Source organism: Lissotriton vulgaris, unplaced genomic scaffold (assembly GCF_964263255.1).
Source record: "Lissotriton vulgaris unplaced genomic scaffold, aLisVul1.2 SCAFFOLD_728, whole genome shotgun sequence".
Taxonomy (NCBI): domain Eukaryota; kingdom Metazoa; phylum Chordata; class Amphibia; order Caudata; family Salamandridae; genus Lissotriton; species Lissotriton vulgaris.
The window spans coordinates 480883-507725 of record NW_028248620.1 but is presented as its reverse complement, the minus strand read 5'-3'; the positions used below and the strand labels follow the sequence as shown (position 1 = coordinate 507725).

Sequence of the window (26843 nt, the reverse complement as noted above, 5' to 3'; positions counted from 1 at the left end):
CCCAAGGCCTTGCAGGCCTTTTCCTGTAACTGCAAAGTAGTTAAATACACTTTGCTGAGTGTGTGAAGTGCTTTGTTTTCAAACATCCAGCTATGGGTGAAATCTGGAATCTTACCCTGCGCAGAGCTCCATAACCCTGGGTAGAAGGTACAACTTTATCCCCTTGAAGCTTAACATCTCCAAATGTCACAAGATTCATTAAAACTGCTGCCTGGAGGCTGGAGGTAGGCCCAAGGCCTTGTAGACCTTTCCCTGTAACTGTACAGGGGTTAAATACACCTTGTGGTGTCTGTAATGTGTTGGTTATTCACGCATCCAGCTAGGGGTGACATCTGAAATCTTACCCTGCGCGGAGCTCCATAACTCTGGGTAGAAGGGACAACTTTATCCCCTTGAAGCTTAACTCCTCCAAATGTCACAAGATTCATCAAAACTGGTGCCTGGTTGCTGGAAGTAGGCCCAAGGCCTTGCAGGCCTTTTCCTGTAACTGCAAAGTAGTTAAATACACTTTGCTGAGTATGTGAAGTGCTTTGTTTTCAAACATCCAGCTAGGGGTGAAATCTGGAATCTTACCCTGCGCGGAGCTCCAAAACCCTGGGTAGAAGGGACAACTTCATCCCCTTGAAGCTTAACACCTCCAAATGTCACAAGATTCATCAAAACTGGTGCCTGGTTGCTGGAAGTAGGCCCAAGGCCTTGCAGGCCTTTTCCTGTAACTGCAAAGTAGTTAAATACACTTTGCTGAGTGTGTGAAGTGCTTTGTTTTCAAACATCCAGCTATGGGTGAAATCTGGAATCTTACCCTGCGCAGAGCTCCATAACCCTGGGTAGAAGGTACAACTTTATCCCCTTGAAGCTTAACATCTCCAAATGTCACAAGATTCATTAAAACTGCTGCCTGGAGGCTGGAGGTAGGCCCAAGGCCTTGTAGACCTTTCCCTGTAACTGTACAGGGGTTAAATACACCTTGTGGTGTCTGTAATGTGTTGGTTATTCACGCATCCAGCTAGGGGTGACATCTGAAATCTTACCCTGCGCGGAGCTCCATAACTCTGGGTAGAAGGGACAACTTTATCCCCTTGAAGCTTAACTCCTCCAAATGTCACAAGATTCATCAAAACTGGTGCCTGGTTGCTGGAAGTAGGCCCAAGGCCTTGCAGGCCTTTTCCTGTAACTGCAAAGTAGTTAAATACACTTTGCTGAGTATGTGAAGTGCTTTGTTTTCAAACATCCAGCTAGGGGTGAAATCTGGAATCTTACCCTGCGCGGAGCTCCATAACCCTGGGTAGAAGGTACAACCTCATCCCCTTGAAGCTTAACACCTCCAAATGTCACAAGATTCATTAAAACTGCTGCCTGGAGGCTGGAGGTATGCCCAGGGCCTTGCAGACCTTTCCCTGTAACTGTAAAGGGGTTAAATACACTTTGTGGTGTCTGTAATGTGTTGGTTATTCACACATCCAGCTAGGGGTGACATCTGAAATCTTACCCTGCGCGGAGCTCCATAACCCTGGGTAGAAGGGACAACTTCATCCCCTTGAAGCTTAACACCTCCAAATGTCACAAGATTCATCAAAACTGGTGCCTGGATGCTGTAAGTAGGCCCAAGGCCTGGCAGGCCTTTTCCTGGGACTGCAAAGGAGTTCAATACACTTTGCCGAGTTTGTTAAGTGTTTTGTTTCAACACCTCCAGCTAGGGGTGACATCTGAAATCTTACCCTGCGCGGAGCTCCATAACCCTGGGTAGAAGGTACAACTTCATACCCTTTGAAGGTTAACACCTCCTAATGTCACAAGTATCAGTAAAACTGGTGCCTGGATGCTGGAGGTGGGCCCAAGGCCTTGCAGGCCTTTTCCTGGAACTGCAAAGGAGTTAAATACACTTTGTGGTGTCTGTAATGTGTTGGTTATTCACACATCCAGCTAGGGGTGACATCTGAAATCTTACCCTGCGCGGAGCTCCATAACCCTGGGTAGAAGGTACAACTTCATCCCCTTGAAGCTTAACACCTCCAAATGTCACAAGATTCATCAAAACTGGTGCCTGGTTGCTGGAAGTAGGCCCAAGGCCTTGCAGGACTTTTCCTGTAACTGCAAAGTAGTTAAATACACTTTGCTGAGTATTTGAAGTGCTTTGTTTTCAAACATCCAGCTATGGGTGAAATCTGGAATCTTACCCTGCGCAGAGCTCCATAACCCTGGGCAAAAGGTACAACTTCATCCCCTTGAAGCTTAACACCTCCAAATGTCACAAGATTCATTAAAACTGCTGCCTGGAGGCTAGAGGTAAGCCCAAGGCCTTGCAGACCTTTCCCTGTAACTGTAAAGGGGATAAATACACTTTGTGGTGTCAGTAATGTGTTGGTTATTCACACATCCAGCTAGAGGTGACATCTGAAATCTTACCCTGCGCGGAGCTCCATAACCCTGGGTAGAAGGTACAACTTCATCCCCTTGAAGCTTAACACCTCCAAATGTCACAAGATTCATCAAAACTGGTGCCTGGATGCTGGAAGTAGTCCCAATGCCTTGCAGGACTTTTCCTGTAACTGCAAAGTAGTTAAATACACTTTGCTGAGTATATGAAGTGCTTTGTTTTCAAACCTCCAGCTAGGGGTGTAATCTGGAATCTTACCCTGCGCGGAGCTCCACAACCCTGGGTAGAAGGTACAACTTCATCCCCTTGAAGCTTAACACCTCCAAATGTCGCAAGATTCACTAAAACTGCTGCCTGGAGACTAGAGGTAGGCCCAAGGCCTTGCAGACCTTTCCCTGTAACTGTAAAGGGGTTAAATACACTCTGTGGTGTCTGAGATGTGTTGGTTATTCACACATCCAGGCAGGGGTGATACCCTAAATCTTACCCTGCGCGGAGCTCCATAACCCTGGGTAGAAGGTACAACTTCATACCCTTTGAAAGTTAACACCTCCAAATGTCACAAGTATCAGTAAAACTGGTGCCTGGATGCTGTAAGTAGGCCCAAGGCCTTGCAGGCCTTTTCCTGGAACTGCAGATGAGTTAATTACACTTTGCTGAGTATATGAAGTGCTTGGTTTTCAAACCTCCAGCTAGGGGTGTAATCTGGAATCTTACCCTGCGCGGAGCTCCACAACCCTGGGTAGAAGGTACAACTTCATCCCCTTGAAGCTTAACACCTCCAAATGTCTCAAGATTCATCAAAACTGGTGCCTGGATGCTGGAAGTAGTCCCAATGCCTTGCAGGACTTTTCCTGTAACTGTAAAGGGGTTAAATACACTTTGTGGTGTCTGTAATGTGTTGGTTATTCACACATCCAGCTAGGAGTGACATCTGAAATCTTACCCTGCGCGGAGCTCCATAACCCTGGGTAGAAGGTACAACTTCATCCCCTTGAAGCTTAACACCTCCAAATGTCACAAGATTCATCAAAACTGGTGCCTGGATGCTGTAAGTAGGCCCAAGGCCTGGCAGGCCTTTTCCTGGGACTGCAAAGGAGTTCAATACACTTTGCCGAGTTTGTTAAGTGTTTTGTTTCAACACCTCCAGCTAGGGGTGACATCTGAAATCTTACCCTGCGCGGAGCTCCATAACCCTGGGTAGAAGGTACAACTTCATACCCTTTGAAGGTTAACACCTCCAAATGTCACAAGTATCAGTAAAACTGGTGCCTGGATGCTGGAGGTGGGCCCAAGGCCTTGCAGGCCTTTTCCTGGAACTGCAAAGGAGTTAAATACACTTTGTGGTGTCTGTAATGTGTTGGTTATTCACACATCCAGCTAGGGGTGACATCTGAAATCTTACCCTGCGCGGAGCTCCATAACCCTGGGTAGAAGGGACAACTTCATCCCCTTGAAGCTAATCACCTCCAAATGTCACAAGATTCATCAAAACTGGTGCCTGGATGCTGGAAGTAGGCCCAAGGCCTTGCAGGCCTTTTCCTGTAACTGCAAAGTAGTTAAATACACTTTGCTGAGTATTTGAGGTGCTTTGTTTTCAAACCTCCAGCTAGGGGTGTAATCTGGAATCTTACCCTGCGCGGAGCTCCATAACCCTGGGTAGAAGGTACAACTTCATCCCCTTGAAGCTTAACACCTCCAAATGTCACAAGATCCATCAAAACTGGAGCCTGGATGCTGGAAGTAGTCCCAATGCCTTGCAGGACTTTTCCTGTAACTGTAAAGGGGTTAAATACACTTTGTGGTGTCTGTAATGTGTTGGTTATTCACACATCCAGCTAGGGGTGACATCTGAAATCTTACCCTGCGCGGAGCTCCAAAACCCTGGGTAGAAGGGACAACTTCATCCCCTTGAAGCTTAACACCTCCAAATGTCACAAGATTCATCAAAACTGGTGCCTGGTTGCTGGAAGTAGGCCCAAGGCCTTGCAGGCCTTTTCCTGTAACTGCAAAGTAGTTAAATACACTTTGCTGAGTGTGTGAAGTGCTTTGTTTTCAAACATCCAGCTATGGGTGAAATCTGGAATCTTACCCTGCGCAGAGCTCCATAACCCTGGGTAGAAGGTACAACTTTATCCCCTTGAAGCTTAACATCTCCAAATGTCACAAGATTCATTAAAACTGCTGCCTGGAGGCTGGAGGTAGGCCCAAGGCCTTGTAGACCTTTCCCTGTAACTGTACAGGGGTTAAATACACCTTGTGGTGTCTGTAATGTGTTGGTTATTCACGCATCCAGCTAGGGGTGACATCTGAAATCTTACCCTGCGCGGAGCTCCATAACTCTGGGTAGAAGGGACAACTTTATCCCCTTGAAGCTTAACTCCTCCAAATGTCACAAGATTCATCAAAACTGGTGCCTGGTTGCTGGAAGTAGGCCCAAGGCCTTGCAGGCCTTTTCCTGTAACTGCAAAGTAGTTAAATACACTTTGCTGAGTATGTGAAGTGCTTTGTTTTCAAACATCCAGCTAGGGGTGAAATCTGGAATCTTACCCTGCGCGGAGCTCCAAAACCCTGGGTAGAAGGGACAACTTCATCCCCTTGAAGCTTAACACCTCCAAATGTCACAAGATTCATCAAAACTGGTGCCTGGTTGCTGGAAGTAGGCCCAAGGCCTTGCAGGCCTTTTCCTGTAACTGCAAAGTAGTTAAATACACTTTGCTGAGTGTGTGAAGTGCTTTGTTTTCAAACATCCAGCTATGGGTGAAATCTGGAATCTTACCCTGCGCAGAGCTCCATAACCCTGGGTAGAAGGTACAACTTTATCCCCTTGAAGCTTAACATCTCCAAATGTCACAAGATTCATTAAAACTGCTGTCTGGAGGCTGGAGGTAGGCCCAAGGCCTTGTAGACCTTTCCCTGTAACTGTACAGGGGTTAAATACACCTTGTGGTGTCTGTAATGTGTTGGTTATTCACGCATCCAGCTAGGGGTGACATCTGAAATCTTACCCTGCGCGGAGCTCCATAACTCTGGGTAGAAGGGACAACTTTATCCCCTTGAAGCTTAACTCCTCCAAATGTCACAAGATTCATCAAAACTGGTGCCTGGTTGCTGGAAGTAGGCCCAAGGCCTTGCAGGCCTTTTCCTGTAACTGCAAAGTAGTTAAATACACTTTGCTGAGTATGTGAAGTGCTTTGTTTTCAAACATCCAGCTAGGGGTGAAATCTGGAATCTTACCCTGCGCGGAGCTCCATAACCCTGGGTAGAAGGTACAACCTCATCCCCTTGAAGCTTAACACCTCCAAATGTCACAAGATTCATTAAAACTGCTGCCTGGAGGCTGGAGGTATGCCCAGGGCCTTGCAGACCTTTCCCTGTAACTGTAAAGGGGTTAAATACACTTTGTGGTGTCTGTAATGTGTTGGTTATTCACACATCCAGCTAGGGGTGACATCGGAAATCTTACCCTGCGCGGAGCTCCATAACCCTGGGTAGAAGGGACAACTTCATCCCCTTGAAGCTTAACACCTCCAAATGTCACAAGATTCATCAAAACTGGTGCCTGGATGCTGTAAGTAGGCCCAAGGCCTGGCAGGCCTTTTCCTGGGACTGCAAAGGAGTTCAATACACTTTGCCGAGTTTGTTAAGTGTTTTGTTTCAACACCTCCAGCTAGGGGTGACATCTGAAATCTTACCCTGCGCGGAGCTCCATAACCCTGGGTAGAAGGTACAACTTCATACCCTTTGAAGGTTAACACCTCCTAATGTCACAAGTATCAGTAAAACTGGTGCCTGGATGCTGGAGGTGGGCCCAAGGCCTTGCAGGCCTTTTCCTGGAACTGCAAAGGAGTTAAATACACTTTGTGGTGTCTGTAATGTGTTGGTTATTCACACATCCACCTAGGGGTGACATCTGAAATCTTACCCTGCGCGGAGCTCCATAACCCTGGGTAGAAGGTACAACTTCATCCCCTTGAAGCTTAACACCTCCAAATGTCACAAGATTCATCAAAACTGGTGCCTGGTTGCTGGAAGTAGGCCCAAGGCCTTGCAGGACTTTTCCTGTAACTGCAAAGTAGTTAAATACACTTTGCTGAGTATTTGAAGTGCTTTGTTTTCAAACATCCAGCTATGGGTGAAATCTGGAATCTTACCCTGCGCAGAGCTCCATAACCCTGGGCAAAAGGTACAACTTCATCCCCTTGAAGCTTAACACCTCCAAATGTCACAAGATTCATTAAAACTGCTGCCTGGAGGCTAGAGGTAAGCCCAAGGCCTTGCAGACCTTTCCCTGTAACTGTAAAGGGGATAAATACACTTTGTGGTGTCAGTAATGTGTTGGTTATTCACACATCCAGCTAGAGGTGACATCTGAAATCTTACCCTGCGCGGAGCTCCATAACCCTGGGTAGAAGGTACAACTTCATCCCCTTGAAGCTTAACACCTCCAAATGTCACAAGATTCATCAAAACTGGTGCCTGGATGCTGGAAGTAGTCCCAATGCCTTGCAGGACTTTTCCTGTAACTGCAAAGTAGTTAAATACACTTTGCTGAGTATATGAAGTGCTTTGTTTTCAAACCTCCAGCTAGGGGTGTAATCTGGAATCTTACCCTGCGCGGAGCTCCACAACCCTGGGTAGAAGGTACAACTTCATCCCCTTGAAGCTTAACACCTCCAAATGTCGCAAGATTCACTAAAACTGCTGCCTGGAGACTAGAGGTAGGCCCAAGGCCTTGCAGACCTTTCCCTGTAACTGTAAAGGGGTTAAATACACTCTGTGGTGTCTGAGATGTGTTGGTTATTCACACATCCAGGCAGGGGTGATACCTGAAATCTTACCCTGCGCGGAGCTCCATAACCCTGGGTAGAAGGTACAACTTCATACCCTTTGAAAGTTAACACCTCCAAATGTCACAAGTATCAGTAAAACTGGTGCCTGGATGCTGTAAGTAGGCCCAAGGCCTTGCAGGCCTTTTCCTGGAACTGCAGATGAGTTAATTACACTTTGCTGAGTATATGAAGTGCTTGGTTTTCAAACCTCCAGCTAGGGGTGTAATCTGGAATCTTACCCTGCGCGGAGCTCCACAACCCTGGGTAGAAGGTACAACTTCATCCCCTTGAAGCTTAACACCTCCAAATGTCTCAAGATTCATCAAAACTGGTGCCTGGATGCTGGAAGTAGTCCCAATGCCTTGCAGGACTTTTCCTGTAACTGTAAAGGGGTTAAATACACTTTGTGGTGTCTGTAATGTGTTGGTTATTCACACATCCAGCTAGGAGTGACATCTGAAATCTTACCCTGCGCGGAGCTCCATAACCCTGGGTAGAAGGTACAACTTCATACCCTTTGAAGGTTAACACCTCCAAATGTCACAAGTATCAGTAAAACTGGTGCCTGGATGCTGGAGGTGGGCCCAAGGCCTTGCAGGCCTTTTCCTGGAACTGCAAAGGAGTTAAATACACTTTGTGGTGTCTGTAATGTGTTGGTTATTCACACATCCAGCTAGGGGTGACATCTGAAATCTTACCCTGCGCGGAGCTCCATAACCCTGGGTAGAAGGGACAACTTCATCCCCTTGAAGCTAATCACCTCCAAATGTCACAAGATTCATCAAAACTGGTGCCTGGATGCTGGAAGTAGGCCCAAGGCCTTGCAGGCCTTTTCCTGTAACTGCAAAGTAGTTAAATACACTTTGCTGAGTATTTGAGGTGCTTTGTTTTCAAACCTCCAGCTAGGGGTGTAATCTGGAATCTTACCCTGCGCGGAGCTCCATAACCCTGGGTAGAAGGTACAACTTCATCCCCTTGAAGCTTAACACCTCCAAATGTCACAAGATCCATCAAAACTGGAGCCTGGATGCTGGAAGTAGTCCCAATACCTTGCAGGACTTTTCCTGTAACTGTAAAGGGGTTAAATACACTTTGTGGTGTCTGTAATGTGTTGGTTATTCACACATCCAGCTAGGGGTGACATCTGAAATCTTACCCTGCGCGGAGCTCCAAAACCCTGGGTAGAAGGGACAACTTCATCCCCTTGAAGCTTAACACCTCCAAATGTCACAAGATTCATCAAAACTGGTGCCTGGTTGCTGGAAGTAGGCCCAAGGCCTTGCAGGCCTTTTCCTGTAACTGCAAAGTAGTTAAATACACTTTGCTGAGTGTGTGAAGTGCTTTGTTTTCAAACATCCAGCTATGGGTGAAATCTGGAATCTTACCCTGCGCAGAGCTCCATAACCCTGGGTAGAAGGTACAACTTTATCCCCTTGAAGCTTAACATCTCCAAATGTCACAAGATTCATTAAAACTGCTGCCTAGAGGCTGGAGGTAGGCCCAAGGCCTTGTAGACCTTTCCCTGTAACTGTACAGGGGTTAAATACACCTTGTGGTGTCTGTAATGTGTTGGTTATTCACGCATCCAGCTAGGGGTGACATCTGAAATCTTACCCTGCGCGGAGCTCCATAACTCTGGGTAGAAGGGACAACTTTATCCCCTTGAAGCTTAACTCCTCCAAATGTCACAAGATTCATCAAAACTGGTGCCTGGTTGCTGGAAGTAGGCCCAAGGCCTTGCAGGCCTTTTCCTGTAACTGCAAAGTAGTTAAATACACTTTGCTGAGTATGTGAAGTGCTTTGTTTTCAAACATCCAGGTAGGGGTGAAATCTGGAATCTTACCCTGCGCGGAGCTCCAAAACCCTGGGTAGAAGGGACAACTTCATCCCCTTGAAGCTTAACACCTCCAAATGTCACAAGATTCATCAAAACTGGTGCCTGGTTGCTGGAAGTAGGCCCAAGGCCTTGCAGGCCTTTTCCTGTAACTGCAAAGTAGTTAAATACACTTTGCTGAGTGTGTGAAGTGCTTTGTTTTCAAACATCCAGCTATGGGTGAAATCTGGAATCTTACCCTGCGCAGAGCTCCATAACCCTGGGTAGAAGGTACAACTTTATCCCCTTGAAGCTTAACATCTCCAAATGTCACAAGATTCATTAAAACTGCTGCCTGGAGGCTGGAGGTAGGCCCAAGGCCTTGTAGACCTTTCCCTGTAACTGTACAGGGGTTAAATACACCTTGTGGTGTCTGTAATGTGTTGGTTATTCACGCATCCAGCTAGGGGTGACATCTGAAATCTTACCCTGCGCGGAGCTCCATAACTCTGGGTAGAAGGGACAACTTTATCCCCTTGAAGCTTAACTCCTCCAAATGTCACAAGATTCATCAAAACTGGTGCCTGGTTGCTGGAAGTAGGCCCAAGGCCTTGCAGGCCTTTTCCTGTAACTGCAAAGTAGTTAAATACACTTTGCTGAGTATGTGAAGTGCTTTGTTTTCAAACATCCAGCTAGGGGTGAAATCTGGAATCTTACCCTGCGCGGAGCTCCATAACCCTGGGTAGAAGGTACAACCTCATCCCCTTGAAGCTTAACACCTCCAAATGTCACAAGATTCATTAAAACTGCTGCCTGGAGGCTGGTGGTATGCCCAGGGCCTTGCAGACCTTTCCCTGTAACTGTAAAGGGGTTAAATACACTTTGTGGTGTCTGTAATGTGTTGGTTATTCACACATCCAGCTAGGGGTGACATCTGAAATCTTACCCTGCGCGGAGCTCCATAAGCCTGGGTAGAAGGGGCAACTTCATCCCCTTGAAGCTTAACACCTCCAAATGTCACAAGAGTCATCAAAACTGGTGCCTGGATGCTGTAAGTAGGCCCAAGGCCTGGCAGGCCTTTTCCTGGGACTGCAAAGGAGTTCAATACACTTTGCCGAGTTTGTTAAGTGTTTTGTTTCAACACCTCCAGCTAGGGGTGACATCTGAAATCTTACCCTGCGCGGAGCTCCATAACCCTGGGTAGAAGGTACAACTTCATACCCTTTGAAGGTTAACACCTCCTAATGTCACAAGTATCAGTAAAACTGGTGCCTGGATGCTGGAGGTGGGCCCAAGGCCTTGCAGGCCTTTTCCTGGAACTGCAAAGGAGTTAAATACACTTTGTGGTGTCTGTAATGTGTTGGTTATTCACACATCCAGCTAGGGGTGACATCTGAAATCTTACCCTGCGCGGAGCTCCATAACCCTGGGTAGAAGGTACAACTTCATCCCCTTGAAGCTTAACACCTCCAAATGTCACAAGATTCATCAAAACTGGTGCCTGGATGCTGGAAGTAGTCCCAATGCCTTGCAGGACTTTTCCTGTAACTGCAAAGTAGTTAAATACACTTTGCTGAGTATATGAAGTGCTTTGTTTTCAAACCTCCAGCTAGGGGTGTAATCTGGAATCTTACCCTGCGCGGAGCTCCACAACCCTGGGTAGAAGGTACAACTTCATCCCCTTGAAGCTTAACACCTCCAAATGTCGCAAGATTCACTAAAACTGCTGCCTGGAGACTAGAGGTAGGCCCAAGGCCTTGCAGACCTTTCCCTGTAACTGTAAAGGGGTTAAATACACTCTGTGGTGTCTGAGATGTGTTGGTTATTCACACATCCAGGCAGGGGTGATACCTGAAATCTTACCCTGCGCGGAGCTCCATAACCCTGGGTAGAAGGTACAACTTCATACCCTTTGAAAGTTAACACCTCCAAATGTCACAAGTATCAGTAAAACTGGTGCCTGGATGCTGTAAGTAGGCCCAAGGCCTTGCAGGCCTTTTCCTGGAACTGCAGATGAGTTAAATACACTTTGCTGAGTATATGAAGTGCTTGGTTTTCAAACCTCCAGCTAGGGGTGTAATCTGGAATCTTACCCTGCGCGGAGCTCCACAACCCTGGGTAGAAGGTACAACTTCATCCCCTTGAAGCTTAACACCTCCAAATGTCTCAAGATTCATCAAAACTGGTGCCTGGATGCTGGAAGTAGTCCCAATGCCTTGCAGGACTTTTCCTGTAACTGCAAAGTAGTTAAATACACTTTGCTGAGTATATGAAGTGCTTTGTTTTCAAACCTCCAGCTAGGGGTGTAATCTCGAATCTTACCCTGCGCTGAGCTCCATAACCCTGGGTAGAAGGTACAACTTCATCCCCTTGGAGCTTAACACCTCCAAATGTCACAAGATTCAGTAAAACTGGTGCCTGGATGCTGTAAGTAGGCCCAAGGCCTTGCAGGCCTTTTCCTGGAACTGCAGAGGAGTTAAATACACTTTGTTGAGTATATGAAGTGCTTTGTTTTCAAACCTCCAGCTAGGGGTGTAATCTGGAATCTTACCCTGCGCGGAGCTCCACAACCCTGGGTAGAAGGTACAACTTCATCCCCTTGAAGCTTAACACCTCCAAATGTCACAGGAATCATTAAAACTGCTGCCTGGAGCTTGGATGTAGGCCCAAGGCCTTGTAGACCTTTCCCTGTAACTGTACAGGGGTTAAATACACTTTGTGGTGTCTGTAATGTGTTGGTTATTCACACATCCAGCTAGGGGTGACATCTGAAATCTTACCCTGCGCGGAGCTCCATAACTCTGGGTAGAAGGGACAACTTTATCCCCTTGAAGCTTAACTCCTCCAAATGTCACAAGATTCATTAAAACTGCTGCCTGGAGGCTGGAGGTAGGCCCAAGGCCTTGCAGACCTTTCCCTGTAACTGTAAAGGGGTTAAATACACTCTGTGGTGTCTGTAATGTGTTGGTTATTCACACATCCAGCTAGGGGTGACATCTGAAATCTTACCCTGCGCGGAGCTCCATAACCCTGGGTAGAAGGGACAACTTCATCCCCTTGAAGCTAATCACCTCCAAATGTCACAAGATTCATCAAAACTGGTGCCTGGATGCTGGAAGTAGGCCCAAGGCCTTGCAGGCCTTTTCCTGTAACTGCAAAGTAGTTAAATACACTTTGCTGAGTATTTGAGGTGCTTTGTTTTCAAACCTCCAGCTAGGGGTGTAATCTGGAATCTTACCCTGCGCGGAGCTCCATAACCCTGGGTAGAAGGTACAACTTCATCCCCTTGAAGCTTAACACCTCCAAATGTCACAAGATCCATCAAAACTGGAGCCTGGATGCTGGAAGTAGTCCCAATGCCTTGCAGGACTTTTCCTGTAACTGTAAAGGGGTTAAATACACTTTGTGGTGTCTGTAATGTGTTGGTTATTCACACATCCAGCTAGGGGTGACATCTGAAATCTTACCCTGCGCGGAGCTCCAAAACCCTGGGTAGAAGGGACAACTTCATCCCCTTGAAGCTTAACACCTCCAAATGTCACAAGATTCATCAAAACTGGTGCCTGGTTGCTGGAAGTAGGCCCAAGGCCTTGCAGGACTTTTCCTGTAACTGCAAAGTAGTTAAATACACTTTGCTGAGTATTTGAAGTGCTTTGTTTTCAAACATCCAGCTATGGGTGAAATCTGGAATCTTACCCTGCGCAGAGCTCCATAACCCTGGGCAAAAGGTACAACTTCATCCCCTTGAAGCTTAACACCTCCAAATGTCACAAGATTCATTAAAACTGCTGCCTGGAGGCTAGAGGTAAGCCCAAGGCCTTGCAGACCTTTCCCTGTAACTGTAAAGGGGATAAATACACTTTGTGGTGTCAGTAATGTGTTGGTTATTCACACATCCAGCTAGAGGTGACATCTGAAATATTACCCTGCGCGGAGCTCCATAACCCTGGGTAGAAGGTACAACTTCATCCCCTTGAAGCTTAACACCTCCAAATGTCACAAGATTCATCAAAACTGGTGCCTGGATGCTGGAAGTAGTCCCAATGCCTTGCAGGACTTTTCCTGTAACTGCAAAGTAGTTAAATACACTTTGCTGAGTATATGAAGTGCTTTGTTTTCAAACCTCCAGCTAGGGGTGTAATCTCAAATCTTACCCTGCGCGGAGCTCCATAACCCTGGGTAGAAGGTACAACTTCATCCCCTTGAAGCTTAACACCTCCAAATGTCACAAGATTCAGTAAAACTGGTGCCTGGATGCTGTAAGTAGGCCCAAGGCCTTGCAGGCCTTTTCCTGGAACTGCAGAGGAGTTAAATACACTTTGTTGAGTATATGAAGTGCTTTGTTTTCAAACCTCCAGCTAGGGGTGTAATCTCGAATCTTACCCTGCGCGGAGCTCCATAACCCTGGGTAGAAGGTACAACTTCATCCCCTTGAAGCTTAACACCTCCTAATGTCACAAGATTCATTAAAACTGCTGCCGGGAGGCTGGAGGTAGGCCCAAGGCCTTGCAGACCTTTCCCTGTAACTGTACAGGGGTTAAATACACTCTGTTGTGTATGTGATTTGTTGGGTTTTCACACATCTAGGCAGGCAAGCATCACAAAAACAGGTGGCTGGAGACAGGCCCAAGGCCTTGTCCTGATGCTATAAAGGGGTGAAATACACTTTGACCATGTAAAGTGTTTTCTTATCAAACCTCCAGCCAGGGGTATAACCCGAAATCTTACCCTGCGCGGAGCTCCATAGCCAAGGTTAGTAGGAGCAACTGTATCCCTTTGAAGATGAACTCAACCAAATGTTACAATTATCACTAAACAGGCCCACAGCCTTGTGCTGATACTGTAACAGGGGTGAATCTCACCCTGCGCGGAGCTCCATAGCCCTGTGTAGAAATAGCCACTTTGTGCCTGCAGGCTAGAAATGGGCTTGGGACACTGAAGGCTAGAATCTGATAATGTAAAATACCTTTTGAATGAAGGTATTTTTTTTTTGGCAGACCTCCAGCTAAGGGGGAAAACCGGAAATGTTACCCGAATCGGAGCTCACCAGCCCTGGGTAGGAAAAGTGACTTTGTCCCCTTGAACCTAAAGAGTTGGTATAAAATCAATTTAAAAAAAAAAGTGTATATATAGTTTTTTTTTGCTTACCTCCAGCTAAGGGGGAAAACCGGAAATGTTACCCGAATCGGAGTTCCATAGCCTCGGGTAGAAACAGTGACTTTGTCCCCTTGAACCTAGAGAGTTAAAAAAAAAAAAAATGTTTATATATAGTAAAAAAAATACAATACAATAGAAATATGTGTTTGTAGGTTTTTTTTTTTTTTTTTGGGCCGACCTCCAGCTAAGGGGGGAAACCGGAAATGTTACCCGAATCGGAGCTCACCAGCCCTGGGTAGGAAAAGTGACTTTGTCCCCTTGAACCTGAAGAGTTAGTATACAATGAATTAAACAAAAAAAATTGTATATATCGTTTTTTTTTCTGTTTTGCTTACCTCCAGCAAGGGGGAAAACCGAAAATTTTACCCGAATCGGAGCTCCCCAGCCCTGGGTAGAAGTAGTGCCATTGTCCCCTTGAACCAAACTGTCCACACAGAAAAAAACTGAAACGGGTGCTTAAAGACCCACAGGGACCCGTAAACGGTCATGCTGGTTCGCCGCAAGAATCAGGATGCCACAGCCTCTTCCTATGGGCCTGCATGGGAACTCGACTTCATCGACCATTAAGCCCCCACGCAGTGGGGGCTTACAGAGCCTGGGCAGGAGACAAAGTTGGAGTTAGCGCGGCCGTTCCGCCGCCCGGCCATCTGGTCGCCAGGCTCACTGGGCCATCTGGTCACTGCACAACGGTGCGACCAGATGGCCCACTGAGCCATGCGACCAGATGGCCGAGCGGCGGAACCGCCGCGTTAACCCCAACTTTGTCTCCCGCTCTGGTGCTGTAACCCCCCACTACGTGGGGGCTTAATAGTCGGCATAGGTCCCCCAGTCCAGGCCTCCAAGACGGCGGGCCCCTGGGCAGGGCTAAACCTGCCTTATCTCCCAAGTTTCGTCGCCCCAGGATAACGGGACCCTGGGGCGGTCTACACACGCCTTAGGTCCCCAGTCCAGGGCTCCATGACGGTGGGCCCCTGAACCGGGCTGAACCCGCCTTAGGTTACCAGTTCAGGGCTCCATGGTGGCGGTCCCCGGGGCCGGGCTAAGCACGCCTTATCTCTCCGGTTTCGGGGCCAAGGACAACGGGACCCTGGGGCGGGCTAAACACGCCTTATGGTCCCCAGTCCAGGGCTCCATGATGGCGGGCCCCTGGGCAGGGATAAACATGCCTTAGGTCCCCAGTCCAGGGCTCCATGATGGCGGAGCCCTGTGCCGTGCTAAACCTGCCTTATCTACCCAGTTTCGGGCCTCAGGATAAAGAGACCCTGGGGCGGGCTACACACGCCTTAGGTCCCCAGTCCATGGCTCCATGATGTAGGTCCCCTGAACCCGCCTTAGGTTACCAGTTTAGGGCTCTACGGTGGCGGACCCTGGGCCGGGATGAACCCGCCTTCCCGAGCAGAGTGGCTGCGGAGCAAATCCCCGGGTTCCCTCCATCCTCCCCTCCCGACCGAGTGGGGGCCTAGATAGGAGCCCTGCGCTGCGGGAATAATAGTTCATAGACCCAGCTCTCACAAGACATGGTGGTCGGCTCTTAAAAGAGCCTTTGGGTTGTTTTGTCTTTTTTTTCCGTGGGCAAGTCGAGTGTTTAACCGCCGAATCCGTAGAGGGTGCGGCCCTGGCGCTTCAGGGCATAGACCACATCCATGGCGGTGACGGTCTTCCTCTTGGCGTGCTCGGTGTAGGTGACGGCATCCCGGATCACGTTCTCCAGGAAAACCTTCAGCACTCCGCGGGTCTCCTCGTAGATGAGGCCGGAGATGCGCTTGACTCCGCCACGGCGCGCCAGGCGGCGAATGGCCGGCTTGGTGATGCCCTGGATGTTGTCCCGGAGCACCTTGCGGTGCCTCTTGGCGCCGCCTTTGCCGAGCCCCTTCCCTCCTTTGCCGCGTCCAGACATGTTCTCCTCTCGGTGCTGTGAGCAGAAGTGATAGCTCCAGCCTGTTTCTTGTCTTCTCCTGTCAGATACCTTCTGACAGTGGTGAGTTTTTGGATACCGAGGCAATAGCCTCATTACTCCATATTCGTTTGGAATTTTGTAGTCGCTGTTTAGGTTGTCTTATTGGTGTGTGACGCTTTGTCACAGTTGAGGTTGCATCACATGGTCAGCTCAGTGATGGGCCGCGGGTAGCGGTCAGTAGTGTTTGCAGAATTGTCAGCATGTTTCCTTCGAGAGTCTCGTCTTTGTCCGTGTAGATCCTTCTGTTAGTGTTGAGGTTTGGGTGCCTGCCGCGGCTAATGCCAGCCGGCAGTGAGCGGGTTTTAGGTGCTTGCCGAGGCTGTTATGCCATCAGGGCAGCGGTGAGTTTTGCGTATCTGCCGGCGTTTGCCTTCAGGCAGTAATGAGTTTTTGGATGCTACGTTGCTGTTTCAGGTTCGCAAGGTTAGCGCTTCAATGGGACGCGGATAGCGGTCAAATGGGTTTGTAGCGATATCTGCAAGTTTCCGGATCAGTGGGTTTTCTTTTTGATCCAGTCCTTTGTAGAATGTCCTGTTGAGTTTGAGGAGATGGTCGTCCAGCATCTCGATGCCTAGGTCTCTGTGGAGGTCTGCTGTTCGTGTGAACATGGGAGCACCTGCTGCAATCCGTAAGGCCTTGCTCTGAAGTATTTGTAGGTCCTTCCGCAGCTGTGGGCGGCAGCCACTCCAAACTGGTGAAGCGTATGTCATAGTTGGTCGAATTATTGCGGTGATTACTCGCACCTTGCTCTGCATGGGCATCGACTTAGACTTCAGGAGTGGGTATAATGCAGCCAGTTTGGATGCTGCTTTCTGGCAGGTCTTCTCTATGTGGTTTCTCCAGCTGAGTTTAGAGTCCAGAGTCACCCCCAGGTAGGAGCTGCTGTTTTCCCATTTGACCTCATCCCCATTGAGGAGGATCTGTGGGTGTTTCCTGTTCAGCTTCCTGGTAAATAAGGTTGCTGTGGTTTTGCTTGTGTTCAGGGTGATCTGCCAGTCGCTGTACCATTCGGAGAGTCTGCAAAGCGATGCCTCCAGGTTCTTCGCCACTTCTTTGTCGCTGAAGGATTGGGAGATGACTGCAACATCATCCGCGTAAAGGGCAAGATCAGTCTTCTTTAGGTCAGTGGGTATGTCGTTTGTGAATATGTTGAAGAGGAATGGTCCTAGGATTGACCCCTGAGGCACTCCAGCTAGAATTGGGCGCGGTGATGAACATTCTTCTCGAACCGCCACGTGAAAGGTCCGTTCTGTCAGGTAGCTGGTCAGCAACTTGACCAGGTAGCTGGGAAACTTGAGCTTGATAAGTTTGTAGAGCAGACCCTCATGCCATACTCGGTCAAATGCTTTGGCTACATCCAGAAAGACTACTCCAGTAGACTTGTTGATGTTGAATCCGTGGCTGATGATGTCCACCACTCTGAGGAGTTGGTGATTGGTTGAGTGGTCTTTCCGGAACCCAAACTGTTCTTTGGCAAGTAGGTTGTTGCTTGTCGCGAAATCAACGAGACGGGCAAGGATAACTTTTTCGAAGAGTTTTGATAGGCCAGATAGCAGACTTATGGGGCGGTAGTTTGCAGGGTCTCGCAGTGGTTTCCCAGCCTTGGGGAATACGACGACTCTTGCTTCTTTCCAGGCGTTTGGGAAATACTGGTGCTGCATGCACGCGTTAAATATCTCAGCAAGGTGATCCACTGCGTTATCTGGGAGCATCTTGATGGCTTGGTTGACTATTCCGTCCTTCCCTGGTGCCTTGCCGTTTTTCAGTGTTTTTGCCAGGGCTAGTAATTCGCCCATTGAGCATTCCTCAATGTGTGCAGTTTCTGTTTCCGGTGGGTGCTCCTGGTGATGCATGGCGACCTCTTGCTCAACTTCTGTTGCCAGTTTGCTTGCCTGGTTGGGCCTGAAGGATTCCTCCAGCGTGTCAGCGAAGACCTCAGCCTTATCCCTGTTGCTGCATGCCAGGTGAGTCTTCCCTTGGATCGGTGGGTTTGGCTCCTTCTTCCCAGTCAGGCGTCGGGTCATTCTCCAGAGAGAGTTGTCTGAGTCCTTTAGGTTAGCTGTAGCTGCTTCCCATTTTTCACCTCTGTGCTGGCTTATTTGTATCTTCAGCTGCCTTGTCAGCTCATTATACTTCTTCAGCAGGTCGGGGGTGCGGTTCCTCTGCCACTCTCTGCGGGCTCTGTTCTTTTCAGCTATTGACTGCTTGATGCCCTTTGGGAGATCGTAGATAGAGCATCGTTGGAGTTTCTGCTCTGGAGTGCTGCGCGCAATAGCTGCGTGGATTGAGGCTGTGAGGTGGTGGACTGCCTGGTCAATGTCTTCAATGCTGCGTAGGGGACCAGGGACCAGTGTCTCCTCCAGGCATCTCTTGTATAGGCACCAGTCCGCCTTCTTGAAGTTGTGCCTGGTGCCCTGTTGCTGGTCTTCAAGTACGTCTCCAACTGTGATCAACACTGGGTTGTGGTCGGATGTCAGCGCTGTTAGGGTTTCAAGCTCCATAGACTGGGAGAGATTCTTCATGACCACAATGTCCAGAACATCCGGTTTGTGCAGTGCAGATCCTGGATAGTGTGTTGGTTGAGTTGGGCCGGCCACTACGAAGTCCTCCTTCTTTGAGTGGGCAAGTAGGGCGTGTCCTTTGCTGTTTCCCGTCCGAGAGTTCCAGCATTTGTGCTTAGCATTGAGGTCACCTCCAATTAGTGTTGGGATGCTGGGGTCCAATAAAGCATCCAGGTCCTTTGGGGCTAGCTTGCCTGGGGGTGAGTAGGCAGCGATCAGCCGCAGCGGGCCTGCAGATGTCTGGATCTGTATGCCAGTTGCTTCAATGCTCCCGACTGGTGGTAGAGAGATCTCGTGGTGCTTCACTTTTGTGCTGACTATCACCGCTGTTCCTCCGCCCTTGGCTCCAGTGGTGCGATCTGTGCGGTATACCCTGTGGTTTGCTATGTTGAGCTTCTGGCTTCCTTGGAGGTGGGTCTCGGAAATAAGCGCTATATCCATGTCCATGGTTTCCATCAGGTGCAGGAGTTCTGCAGTTTTCTTCTGAATGCCATTAGCATTCCACATCACGAAGAGAGAGTTTCTTTTAGATTTTGCTGCCATTGCTGGTGTTTTCTTCGCCCTGGAAAAGTCCGGCGATAAGGTTCGCCACCATTGTCACCATTGGGTGGATGTTCAGGTCTGCGACTGTTTTTGCAATCTTCGCGATGAGTTCCTGCCAGTTGATGGCTGAGCCTAACTCACAGGATGGTGCTGGGGTGGTCGCTAGTGCTGGGGTGGTAGATGATGGTGGGGCGGTAGGTGGCGCTGGGCTGTCCTGCTTGGGTTTAGTTGTTTCTGCGTATGATCTTCCATCCACACACGCGCTGCTATGGCTGTTGGTTTGATTTCCATTTGAGATCCTGTGTGCCATTGCGGGTCTGTGAGTATTCCTTGGCCCCTGACCCGTCGTTGTCGAGTGGGGGGAAGTTTTTTGTGGTTGTGGGGGTTGGCGCTGGCCTTCCTTCTTTGCCTTCTGGAGGTAGGGGCAGCCGCGGTAGCTTGCTGGATGTGGTCCTGTGCAGTTGGCGCATTTTGCTGGTTCGGTTTCCCGGTTCCTAGTGCATTGGTTGGAGGTGTGCTCTCCTCCACAGCGTACGCACTTTGGCTTCTGCTTGCAGAAGGCAGAGGTGTGCCCCAAGCGCTGGCAGTTGTAACACATGATTTTGTCCTCGTTTCCCTCTAGGTGCTTCTGTGGTGATGACGCAGCCGCAGAGACGTGTGACTCCCGAGAGGTCAGCTGGCTTCCCATCGTGGCTCGCTGACAGGGTCACAACGAAGAGGGGAAATTTCTTGTTCTTATCCGCTGGAGAGGTGATCTGCGCAATATTTTTGACTGGAAGGCCTAGGTCAGATAAATCCCCAGAGATGTGTTCAAGTGATGCGTTTGTTGGAAGCCCCCGTATTACAAAGCGCTGGGCTTTTGCAGTGGTCATTGGGAAGGTGTAATACTCCATTTTCTGGGCGGTAAATATGTCGCTCCAGCCCCCGCACCGGCTGATTATATGGAGGAGCTGCGGACCTGCGAGGGAGTCCAAGCGCCCGCCCTGTGAGGCGGGAGAGCCCGGCCCCGGCCCGCCCTCTGCAGGGAGCGGGGGCTGGAGAGGCCGTTGCCGTTTGAAAAAGAGCGGGCTCCCAGCCCGCCTTTGTTATGGCGGGCTGGCTCAGCAGCTGCCGCCAGTGCACAGATCACAGTGAAACACACGCACACGCCTCCCTTCCCGGCCCCCACTTGTACCCGCAGCCCGCCTAAACCTCTCGTTCCGTGCCCCTGCCAAGATGAACCGAAGCCTCGGACATGTTTCAATGGAGCCCACACCGGCTCCACCCCGCTGTGCGACACCGCCTGCAACCCCGTAACACCGTCCACGTCTCGCGCCCAAGGCACCTCCCTTCCCGGCCCCCACTTGTGACCGCAGCCCGCCTAACCCTCTCGTTCGGTGCCCCCTCCCAATATGAACCGAAGCCTCGGACTTGTTTCAATGGAGCCCTACACCGGCACCACCCCGCTGTGTGACACCGCCTGCAACCCCGTAACACTGTCCAAGTCTCGCGCCCAAGGCACCTCTTTTCCCGGCCCCCACTTGTGACCGCGGCCCGCCTAACCCTCTCGTTCCGTGCCCCTCCCAATATGAACAGATGCTTAGGACATGTTTCAATGGAGCCCACACCGGCTCCTCCCCGCTGTGTGTGACTGCCTGCAACCCCGTAACACTGTCCACGTCTCGAGCCCAAGGCACCTCTCTTCCCGGCCCCTACTTGTGACCGCGGCCCGCCTAACCCTCTCTTTCGGCGCCCCCTCCCAATATGAACAGAAGCCTCGGACATGTTTAATGGAGCCCAACACACGTTAAAGGCCTCACCGGCACCACCCCGCTGTGTCTGGCCGCCTGCAATCCCGTAACGGTCCCCATCTCGCGCCCGGTTGTGTCGTCTGCCCCAAAAAGATGCCAAATAAATATAGGATTTTTATTAGAAAAAACATTATGGATATCGGACTCGAAGCTGGGCTTTGGGGACGGGGGCAACATTTATATGCAGGGCCGAGGGCTTGGAGTGTGTCCCACCTATGAAGCGACGGCGCGGGCGCTGCCGCATCTATGAAGCCGCCAGAGTAACACCTCGGCACGGATACGCTCTTTGATGGAGTCTGTGGATGGCCCTGAAAAGAGCCTTTGTGTTTAGGGTGTATTTCCACGGGGGTCTGCGGGCCTTTACTTGCTTGCTTTGCCCTGTGCCTTGTGGCTCTCGGTTTTCTTGGGCAGCAGCACGGCCTGGATGTTGGGCAGGACTCCTCCCTGGGCGATGGTGACTCGGCCCAGCAGCTTGTTCAGCTCCTCGTCGTTGCGGATGGCCAGCTGGAGGTGTCTGGGGATGATGCGGGTCTTCTTGTTGTCCCGGGCGGCGTTGCCAGCCAGCTCCAGGATCTCGGCGGTCAGGTACTCCAGCACTGCAGCCAGATAGACGGGGGCACCGGCGCCCACCCTCTCGGCGTAGCTTCCCTTACGGAGCAGTCTGTGCACACGGCCCACGGGGAACTGGAGCCCGGCTCTGGAAGAGCGTGTCTTGGCCTTGGCGCGGGCCTTTCCTCCCTGCTTTCCGCGTCCAGACATGGCGATCGATGTAAAGTCTCAGTCACACAACAGCGAGAATGATACTGCTCTTTTTGCTGGACTCGGTAATATAAAGACTTCGGGTGCGTCTGATTGGTTGACAGCTAGTCGTTGATAGTACTTCTCATTGGAGGAAGGCGTGCTATGGTTTAGCCAATCAGTGTCCCAGAACCGCATTACAATAGGAAGTGGGGGCCCGGCCTATACCTGCCAATGAGAAGGGAGAGCCGGGAAGAAGCTGCTTTGCACGCCCTGGCTATAAATACAAGTGGGGCCGCCCAAACATGATTTCTCTCGGCTCCACAGCACGCGGTGAAAGATCCTCGACCATGCCTGAACCAGCCAAGTCCGCGCCGGCTCCCAAGAAGGGCTCCAAGAAAGCGCTCTCCAAGCCGCCCAAGAAGGACGGTAAGAAGCGCAAGAGGAGCAGGAAGGAAAGCTATGCCATCTACATTTACAAAGTGATGAAGCAGGTGCACCCGGACACCGGCATCTCTTCCAAGGCCATGGGCATCATGAACTCCTTCGTGAACGACATCTTTGAGCGCATCGCTGCAGAGTCTTCCAAACTGGCTCTCTACAACTCGCGGCGCACCATCACCTCACGGGAGATCCAGACCGCAGTCCGCCTTCTGCTGCCCGGAGAGCTGGCCAAGCACGCCGTGTCGGAGGGCACCAAGGCCGTCACCAAGTACACCAGCGCCAAGTAAGGCTTCCAGGCGCACCCCAACGAACACAACGGCTCTTTTAAGGGCCAACCACTTCCTCCCCTAAGAGCTAATGTAACCCTAGTATGACAGAAGAATATGTGTTTTTATAAGGGTAATGTTGAGCGCAGATAGCGCCGCTCTCCCGGGGTTTGCTGCACACCGAGGGACGATGGAGCAGGCAGCCCGTTTTGCCTCTTTCAATAAACATGTCTATATGAATGAGCCCTCCCTGGGACCAAGTGCCACCTATGCACTGTAATGTAACGATGACGTTATATAAACCTGCTGGCAATTCACACAGCTACTCCCGGGCAATTTGCTTTCCATGTTATGGGCGAGCAGCTTTAATGTGTGCCGGTTTAATTAGCGTTGTGTTTGTATTTCCAGACCCAGGGGAACGGCTACAATACGCCCCGGGGCAAACGCTACCGAAATCAGACACATGAACCCCATGTACCGGGAGCCCAGATGCCTCATAGCGCTGGCTTGTGACCAGCGGATCCCTGCCGCCATTAAATGATGGGCACATTGACGAGGTGTTTGTGCACTGTGAAGACGGAAGGCTCTGGTCACCCCCAGAGCCTGTATAAGTTGCCCAGTACTCGTGGTACTCTCAGAACCCGATGTACCGGGAGCACAGATGCCCAAAAGCGGTGGCTTGTGACCCGCGGATCCCCACCACAACCCTCTACCCAAACAACGCTTCAAATGAAGGGCACGTGGAAGAGGTGTTTGTGCACTGTGGACACCGAGTGCTCTGGTTTCCCCAGAAGCGGTATAAGTTGCCCGGTGCTCGTGGTATTCACAGCCCCTCCTCCCTAACCTGTAGGCCATGCCATGGCAGATAAGAGAAGCTCAAAGGTGACAGGGTGGTGGCCCTTAAAAGAGCCGTTGTGGTGGTTGTTCGGGTCGGTCTGTCTCCTTAGGCTCTCTCGCCTCGGATGCGACGGGCCAGCTGGATGTCCTTGGGCATGATGGTCACCCTCTTGGCGTGGATGGCGCACAGGTTGGTGTCCTCGAAGAGCCCGACCAGGTAGGCCTCGCTTGCCTCCTGCAGGGCCATGACGGCGGAGCTCTGGAAGCGCAGATCGGTCTTGAAGTCCTGGGCGATCTCCCTCACCAAGCGCTGGAAGGGCAGCTTGCGGATGAGGAGCTCGGTGGACTTCTGGTAGCGGCGGATCTCGCGGAGAGCCACGGTGCCGGGCCGGTAGCGGTGAGGCTTCTTGACTCCCCCGGTGGCAGGCGCGCTCTTGCGAGCTGCCTTGGTGGCCAGCTGCTTGCGGGGCGCTTTGCCGCCGGTGGACTTGCGGGCTGTCTGCTTGGTGCGGGCCATGGCGGGAGCGGTCTCTCTCAGCGACGAGCGAGGAAGAATGGCGTCTACCGGGGAAAGAGCTCTATTTATGCCCTCATAGACGGAGGGCTGCTCTGGTTGGCTGAAGAGACCGCCCCACGTTCAAAAATAGCCCGCGGTGTACAACGATTGGTTACTGAACGGGAGGCTGCAGCCTAGCTGTCCAATGAGCTGTGGATAAAAGAGAAGCCTCCGGTTGAATGACGTGAGTTGGAGCCGGAGCCCGCGCCTCGGCCAGCCTTTGTCTCCGTGTCCGTCCATCCACTTCTAGTCACGCCGACGACTCGACCCCGGTCCCCCGGGAGAGGAGCCCGAGATGTCATAAGCACACTGCCATGGTCACCCTGGAACACTCCCCCGTTACCTGCGCTCGAGTCTGCCCGGGTACAGTGAAAGCACCAACACACACACACACGTTTCTAATAAACCCCGGTCTTATGACTCCCAGACCCCCTTCTTACCCGCCCCTGCTCACCCTGGAACACTCCCCCGTTACCTGCTGCTCGATTGAAAGAGCACAATCCTCTGCTTTATGCAGACACTACATCGAGTCTGCCCGGGTACAGTGAAAGCACCGAGACACACACGTTATTGCACATGCATTATAAACGGAGGTCTTATAACTCCCAGACCCCCTTATTGTCTATGTTATACCGATTTCAATCCACGCAGCCCCGAAAGAGCCGTTTATATGGCCAAGATCACACGCGGCACTCGCGCGTGGAAAGGTGCGCTATGGATGCATTGTGCGGTTTATTTTTGAGAAGTGGGGCATTGGGTGGGTGCAAAGGTGGGGATGAACACGCTCTCTTCTAGACAGGGTGGTGGCCCTTAAAAGAGCCGTTGTGTTTGCAGTGTCTCGGTGCAAGCCCTTACTTCTTCTTGGGCGCTGCCTTTTTGGGCTTCGCTGCTTTGGGCTTGGCTGCCTTGGGTTTGACTACCTTGGCAGGGCTTTTCTTGGCTACTTTGGGCTTCGCCGCCTTGGCTTTCGCTGGGCTCTTGGCAGCCTTCTTGGCGGGGGCAGCCTTGGGCTTCTTGGGGCTCTTGGCTGCTGCTGGCTTCTTGACCTTCTTCGGGCTCTTCTTGACCCCCGCGGGAGCCTTTTTGGGCTTCTTGGCGGCAGGGGCTGCTTTCTTGGCGGCTGGCTTCTTGGTCTTGGAGGCTGACTTCTTGGCCGCCTTCTTACCTTCCAGCTGCTTCTTATTCACCTTGAAGGATCCGGAGGCCCCGGTGCCCTTCAGCTGAGCTAGGGCGCCTTTGCTGACCAGGCTCTTGAGGGAGACCTTGACGCGGCTCTTGTTCTTGTCCGCATCGTAGCCGGCGGCGGTCAGCGCCTTCTTCAGGGCCACCAGGGAGACTCCCTTCCTCTCGGCCGAGGCGGTCACGCACTTCAGGATGAGATCGGACACGCTGGGACCGGAAGGCTTCTTGGCCTTGGAGGCCCCCGCTGCTTTCTTCTGCTTCTTCTTGGGGGCGACCTCAGCGGGAGGAGCCGCGGCGGCTGGAGCGGTTTCTGCCATTGCTATGCAAGTCTCGACGCTGACGCTGTCACAGAACGGAAATGTACCTCGGCCCGAGCCCCGTGCATATATAGGGAGGAGCCAGCCCCTGATTGGTCCCGAGGAGAGAGGGCTGTGCGAGGCGCACTCGGCTCTCTGCTCCGAGCTGACATTTGTGTTTCCTACCATCGGAGTTTCAAAGTTTTAAACCACAATCCGTTAAACACACGCTCCCGTGCACACATGAAAAGAAGCCCAGCTTCAGCCCCTTCCCGTGCCCGCCCCCGTTTCAGCCGACCCCGTCCACAGAGGCTTGCAATCCGCCGTGAATCTCTGCCCTCCCCCGGTGGCTGACGCCTCCGTGACCGGAATCCCGGGCTCCGGGACCCTTTTCCCCGGTCCACCCTCGCGCTCTGAGGCCGGGAGCGGCGGCCCGCGGGCGGGAGGGGCCTCCTGCAGGGAGCGGGCCAAGTGGAGTCACCATGGGGCTCCGGGGGCCGCGGGGAGCGCCTCCTGCACCGGGCCGAAGTAACACAGGGCTCCGCCGGCCGAGCGCGGGGAGCGGAGACAACGCCAGAGAGACCCGGCCCCCCGGGGGCCAGGGGGGCCCTCGCCGCGCGCCTGCACCCTCGGCTGTGGCACCCAAGGCTCCGGGGCAGCCGGGGGGACTTTCACAAGCAGCGGGGCACGGTCCGGCATCAAGACTCACGGGCATCACAAGGCGGCTGCGCGCTGGTAGCTTCACATGCAGGCCGAGGGCATTCACTGCCAAGCACCGAGCTGGACGAGACGGGGGCACAGTAAACATAATAAACACACAGTGACACCATAGAGGCAGGCGGCCGAGTCAGACCTACATGCTTAATGGCACCCAGAGTGAGAGCAGAGGGTGTGAATGCACCTGAAACGGTGACCCCAGTACCTGCACGGAGGCCCTCTGCTGAGCTGATTTTCACAGCTGGAGTTAGGTTTACATCTCAGGTGACATCTTTGGACGGGACCCGACCATAACAACGCGGTCAAAACACCGCTGTACATTTCGATCGCTGCATTTACAACGCAAGTCTTCTCCACGACTTGCACGGGAGGGCGCACTAGACTAAGGAATAGTGCGATTTGCAATTCCAACACCTTCCCTACCTTACTTAGGCTGGAGTTGGAATAGTAAATCATACTATTCCTGAGTGTAGAGCGCCCTCCCGCGCAAGTCGTGGAAAGCCCCTAAAACAGCAATGTAATGTACCGCAATCTGATTGTTACAACATACATCCCACACTACAGAGTGAGGCCTTTGACTATCACTGTTGTATTGAGCTCGATGGCTGGGGTGGGGACCACTCCTGAATCAAATGGGATGTCAAGAGTGCGACCTGTGCCCACAAATCAGATTCTGCGCATGGCAGCCTGATTGAGGTCTAATTACAGGGTTTCGCCTTATATGTAGGTAGAAGGAAACACAAAGAAAACACTTCACATAGTCCAAAACGTACATGA

At 51.2% G+C, this 26843-nt stretch overlaps 5 protein-coding genes across 5 annotated transcripts; 1 reads left to right on the top strand and 4 right to left on the bottom strand.

The window, feature by feature from the left end:
- Positions 1 to 15724: 15724 nt before the first annotated feature.
- Positions 15725 to 16093, bottom strand: LOC147663912 (histone H4). The gene has a single exon (XM_086950080.1). It carries the CDS (start codon positions 16074 to 16076, stop codon positions 15765 to 15767), a length of 312 nt encoding a protein of 103 aa, XP_086806206.1. The 5' UTR covers positions 16077 to 16093; the 3' UTR covers positions 15725 to 15764.
- Positions 16094 to 21361: 5268 nt separating this feature from the next.
- LOC147663911 (histone H2A type 2-C-like) lies at positions 21362 to 21804 on the bottom strand. Its single transcript, XM_086950066.1, has one exon. The coding sequence runs from the start codon at positions 21787 to 21789 to the stop codon at positions 21391 to 21393; it is 399 nt and encodes a 132-aa protein (XP_086806192.1). The 5' UTR covers positions 21790 to 21804; the 3' UTR covers positions 21362 to 21390.
- Positions 21805 to 22091: 287 nt separating this feature from the next.
- Positions 22092 to 22552, top strand: LOC147663910 (histone H2B 1.2-like). The gene has a single exon (XM_086950065.1). It carries the CDS (start codon positions 22119 to 22121, stop codon positions 22497 to 22499), a length of 381 nt encoding a protein of 126 aa, XP_086806191.1. The 5' UTR covers positions 22092 to 22118; the 3' UTR covers positions 22500 to 22552.
- Positions 22553 to 23421: 869 nt separating this feature from the next.
- LOC147663909 (histone H3-like) lies at positions 23422 to 24187 on the bottom strand. Its single transcript, XM_086950090.1, has 2 exons — positions 24180 to 24187; positions 23422 to 23932 (listed from the first exon to the last, which is right to left on the bottom strand). Exons 1-2 carry the CDS (start codon positions 24185 to 24187, stop codon positions 23422 to 23424), a joined length of 519 nt encoding a protein of 172 aa, XP_086806216.1.
- A 485-nt stretch (positions 24188 to 24672) lies between these two features.
- On the bottom strand, positions 24673 to 25396 carry LOC147663908 (histone H1.01-like). Its single transcript, XM_086950060.1, has one exon. It carries the CDS (start codon positions 25368 to 25370, stop codon positions 24723 to 24725), a length of 648 nt encoding a protein of 215 aa, XP_086806186.1. The 5' UTR covers positions 25371 to 25396; the 3' UTR covers positions 24673 to 24722.
- Between the last annotated feature and the right edge of the window lie 1447 nt (positions 25397 to 26843).